The sequence below is a fragment of the Lepidochelys olivacea genome (assembly GCF_965140295.1).
Source record: "Lepidochelys olivacea isolate rLepOli2 genome assembly, chromosome: 1".
In the NCBI taxonomy this organism is placed as follows: domain Eukaryota; kingdom Metazoa; phylum Chordata; order Testudines; family Cheloniidae; genus Lepidochelys; species Lepidochelys olivacea.
In genome coordinates this window covers 6,660,716-6,665,512 of record NC_140411.1, presented here as the reverse complement: position 1 = coordinate 6,665,512, position 4,797 = coordinate 6,660,716, and the positions used below count along the sequence as shown (strand labels likewise).

The window sequence follows — 4,797 nt, the reverse complement described above, 5'->3', positions numbered from 1 at the left end:
AAAATGCTGAAAAATTATATTTTATTATGGTGACATCAATAGTTAAGCCACAGTTAAAGTTGGGTCAAGTTTTCCTCTCAGAGCAGGGATTCAACTTCTGTGTCTATGAAATATGGTGTAGCTTTAGCCAACACAGCAACACTTACTCTCTGAGTGCAGAATGAGTTTTCAGAGAATTTACAAGTCAACCTGCTAAGTAGTTTAGGAATGCATAAACGTAGTCTTCCTCCCTTGAAACTCCTTCTTCCTTAAATGTATTCCACTGAACAACCTAATTCCCTGGACAAAACAGAATACTTTATTCCAGAAGGAGAAGCTTTAAGGGTACAGGACTGCAGTTTTGCCAACTGTGGGGCGAACAATACAATCTTTCCTTTTGGGAGGCTGTGACCGGAGTTGCTGGAGGGACTGTACAGAGAATGCTCAATCAGGACAAACTGCAAGGAATAGGGCAGACAATCCCCCAAACTGGTGGCTTATTCTTATAATTGATTCACCAAAACAGTAACCAAACAGCTTCTATAATACCTTCCTGGTTCCCAAGAAGCCAAAATACCGTTCTCTTTAAGCAATCTAGCCTTTGGCTCCCACCCACACAGCAAAGTCCATCTATTAAGGGTTATATAAAATCTTATTCACCATCTGTGAAGTTCTACTACTCTCAAGAGATCAGACACATTTCACACCAGGTAAAATACACACTTACAGACAATTCTTATTCACAAATCTAAGATATTTTTAAAAGGAAAAGAAAGAGAGTTATTGTCCTAAAAGATTGTTATACATACAGATATGAACCCAGTTCACAGGTCAGTTTCTAAGCAGAAATGGTGAGTCTGCCGATCTGTAGAAATCTTTCTGGAATTAATGGAAAAGGTCATAGTCCAATCGACAGTCCATATACAGAGTGTTTTCAAATTCTTCCATGAGAAATGCAGGGCTAATCCACAAGTCCTCCATCTTGTTACTTGAACATCCCCTGACAAAGCTTAAGCAGATCTGAGATAGTAAGGATCAGGCCCAAAAGTCTCTTTGTAGCTGAAATTCAGCTGATTAGCCTCTTGTCCCCAAATGACCACAGCAGGTTGAAGAATGGATGAAGAATAAGTAATGTGCATTTTTGCCTTGAAATAAATCTCTATTTCCTACATCTACACTGATAACTAGCAGCATTGATTACCATAAGGTCATTAACCATTGAAATGGTTCACAGGTAGGTTACTACAAACTTCAAAGAGAAATAAAGACAATGATATTATACCACAAGTTTCATCGAAATGGTAATATCCCCTTTTGACCTCTGAATCAAGAGAATGGGTCATGAAACAAGACTTACAGGAACTGAAATTTATCATCTACAAGCTAATTTGGTCACACTATTGAACTTGTAGTAAGATATAGAAAAACCCAGACAAATATAATTAGTATATACTTTTGATTCTGTAACAATATATGCCTATATTTCAAGAACTCTAGTTTATTTACCGTGGCTTTGCTAGCTATCCATGAGGAATGGCCCTGTTTACCATTTCAATACTTTTCTAATATGTCCTTAAGAGTTGCTTTTAGTCACAGAGGCACTTGGACACCGTGGGCTATATTGGCTCTGAGAGAGACAGATTAGACAGACCAAATCAGTGCCCCTGTCAAGGTTCCTCCCACACTCTGAACTCTAGGGTACAGATGTGGGGACCTGCATGAAAACCTCCTAAGCTTACTTTTACCAGATTAGGTTAAGACTTCTCCAAGGTACAAATTAATTTTATCTTTTGTCCTTGGAATAACCACTGCCACCACCAAACTCTAACTGGGTTTACTGGGAAATGTAGTTTGGACACGTCTTTCCCCCCAAAATCCTCCCAACCCTTGCACCCCACTTCCTGGGAAAGGTTTGGTAAAAATCCTCACCAATTTGCATAGGTGACCACAGACCCAAACACTTGGATCTGAGAACAAGGAAAAAGCATTCAGTTTTCTTACAAGAAGACTTTTAATAGAAATAGAAGTAAATAGGAGTAAAGGAATCACCCCTGTAAAATTAGGATGGTAGGTACCTTACAGGGTAATTAGATTCAAAATGTAGAGAATCCCTCTAGGCAAAACCTTAAGTTACAAAAAAGACACACAGACAGAAATAGACATTCTATTCAGCACAGTTCTTTTCTCAGCCATTTAAAGAAATCATAATCTAACACATACCTAGCTAGATTGCTTACTAAAAGTTCTAAGACTCCATTCCTGGTCTATCCCCAGCAAAGCAGTATACCGACAGACACACAGAACCTTTGTTTCTCTCCCTCCTCCCAGCTTTTGAAAGTATCTTGTCTCCTCATTGGTCATTTTGGTCAGGTGCCAGCGAGGTTACCTTTAGCTTCTTAACCCTTTACAGGTGAGAGGATTTTTCCCTGGCCAGGAGGGATTTTAAAAGGATTTACCCTTCCCTTTATATTTATGACAGCCCGCATTGGAGTCTGTTAGTGGAATAGTTTTGAAAGATCTTCATGATCCGTTTACGAATCTCTTTGGTTTTCATGCTGTATACAATGGGATTGAGCACCGGGGGGAAGAGGAGGTGGAGATAAGACAGAAGAATCTGACTCTGAGGGAGAGCCTGTTTCTTGAACCTTTGAATCATCGACAAACTGATCAGCGGGGTGTAGAAAAGCAGGGTGACGCAGATGTGGGAGACACAAGTGTTTAGAGCCTTGAGACGCTCTTGCCAGGACGTAATACTCAATAGAGTCTGAAGGATCATGATGTAAGACAAGACAATGAGCACTGAGTCTAATCCCAGAGAAGAAAAGAGAATAAACAAACCATAGAAGCTGCTGGGCGTAGTGTCTGTGCAGGCCATCTTCATCACATCTTGATGCAAACAATATGAATAAGAGAGTGGTTGAATCTTGCTGTATGGCCACCTCTTGAGAAGAATGACAGCTGGGATATTCAGACCACTAGCCCTGATTATTATCGCCAGCCCTATGTTTCCTATCCTTGCACTGGTTAAAGTCGAAGCATATCTCAGCGGGTGGCGTATTGCAACAAAGCGGTCAAATGCCATGGCTAATAGTACGGATGATTCCATCATGGAGAAAGTTTGAATAAACAAAAGTTGGGTCAGACAGACATCAATGACAATTTCTCTGGTGTTAAACAGGAAGACGCTGAGCATAGTTGGCAAGGTGGAAACAGATAAGCCAAGGTCAGTGACAGACAACAGAGAAAGGAACATGTACATGGGCTGATGAAGACTGTGCTCTGTCTTGATCACAAACAGAATCAGACTGTTTCCTAGAATTGCAATAAGGTATATGGAACAGAAAGGGATGGAGATCCAGGGGCCATCAGCTTCCAGCCCTGGGATGCCTGCCAGGAGGAATCTTGCAGGACTGATGTTGCTTTCATTGCAGGTTGGCATGATGCACTGGGGAGGTTCTGATCAGTTTCTTAAACCACATCCCCTACAATTAAAAGCAACATGATTGAAAATATGTGACAGCATGACAGAAAATATGGCCCATTCTGCCCCCGCTCTTCAGACAGGTTGGAGTCAGTACCTTGATTAAAAACCCTGGTGGTACTCACACATCCCCAGATCAGTTATAAAATCCCATTACTAATAATATCCTGTTCTTATATAGAGCTTTTCATTTATAAATCTCAAAGTGATTTACAAAAGAGCACAAGTATCAGTGGGTCTGATTCAACGCCCATTGACACTCATCAGAAGGAGGATGTAGATCCTCATTTAACTGAGGGGGAAACTGAAACACAAAACAGGTAAGCAACTTGTTCAGGGTAACGCAGGAGATCAGTGACAGAACTCAGGTCTCCAGGCTCTCAGCAGAGTGCCCCTTCACTAGACTAGACCACACCCTCTCCCCTTGGTGGAGCTTGTCATATGAAGACTTCTATGAACTCATTATTAAAGGGAACATAAGAAAAGCAGAGTGGACCTGAACCAAAACACTGGATCAGAACACTCGTACATTTTGGAACAAGATTTCAGTCTGGATCCATATCTCAACACTTTAGCTTGGATCCATGATAAAAAAGTAAATGGTTTAGCTATTTAAAAATCCTGTGAGAGGAGAACAATGATGTGTATTGTGAATGGTCCATGGGCTGAGAAGCGTTCATAGAAACTACTCAGTGATGACTGACAGGGACTTGTCCAAAGCCACACAAGGAGGCTGTGGTCGAACAGGGAACACAATCCAGCTCTGCTGTGTTTTAGCTGTAAACAAGGATGCCCTCGCTGTTGTACATGATTATGTATGTTATTATTGGAGGGGAAGGGGACGAAAAGAAAAGGAGCCTCTGAACTCTGTGAATGTTAGCTCTGTCCTATCTTCATTCTAGATGCCTCCTTTGCTCACACTGGGTGAGATCCAGCCCTGTGGAGAGAGGCAGCATTCCTCAACCGGGAGTTTTGCCATATGCAAAGTTTACTGTGAAAACCCCTATCCTCAGTTCTATGTACAACTCCTAGGGACATGAACGGGCCCAAGAGGCCCTTAGCCAGCAAAACCCTCATTGATATTACATTTTGTTGGAGCAAAGACAAACAGCTCCATTTTCCTACTTATGGTATCCGAGCAGACACTCCAGAGGGTGTTATATGCCAAGCAAGCATCATGCCTCCAGAAGCTGCAGGAAATGCAGGGAGTGCAAGTCACCCTTTCAGAGGTTACACACTCTCTCCGATTGTCTAGAAACTATGGTCAGATTATTCAGTATTTGCCAATGCAGGGTTAACTGCACCCCTTCCTGTTAAGTGTCTGGTGCTAGTGACTG

General features: G+C 41.7%; 1 protein-coding gene across 1 annotated transcript; it reads right to left on the bottom strand.

Moving 5' to 3' along the window:
• Positions 1–2,449: 2,449 nt before the first annotated feature.
• On the bottom strand, positions 2,450–3,418 carry LOC311514532 (olfactory receptor 51G2-like; the record flags this gene model as incomplete). Its single annotated transcript, XM_084617094.1, has 1 exon — positions 2,450–3,418. The coding sequence occupies one exon, from the start codon at positions 3,416–3,418 to the stop codon at positions 2,450–2,452; it is 969 nt and encodes a 322-aa protein (XP_084473220.1).
• Between the last annotated feature and the right edge of the window lie 1,379 nt (positions 3,419–4,797).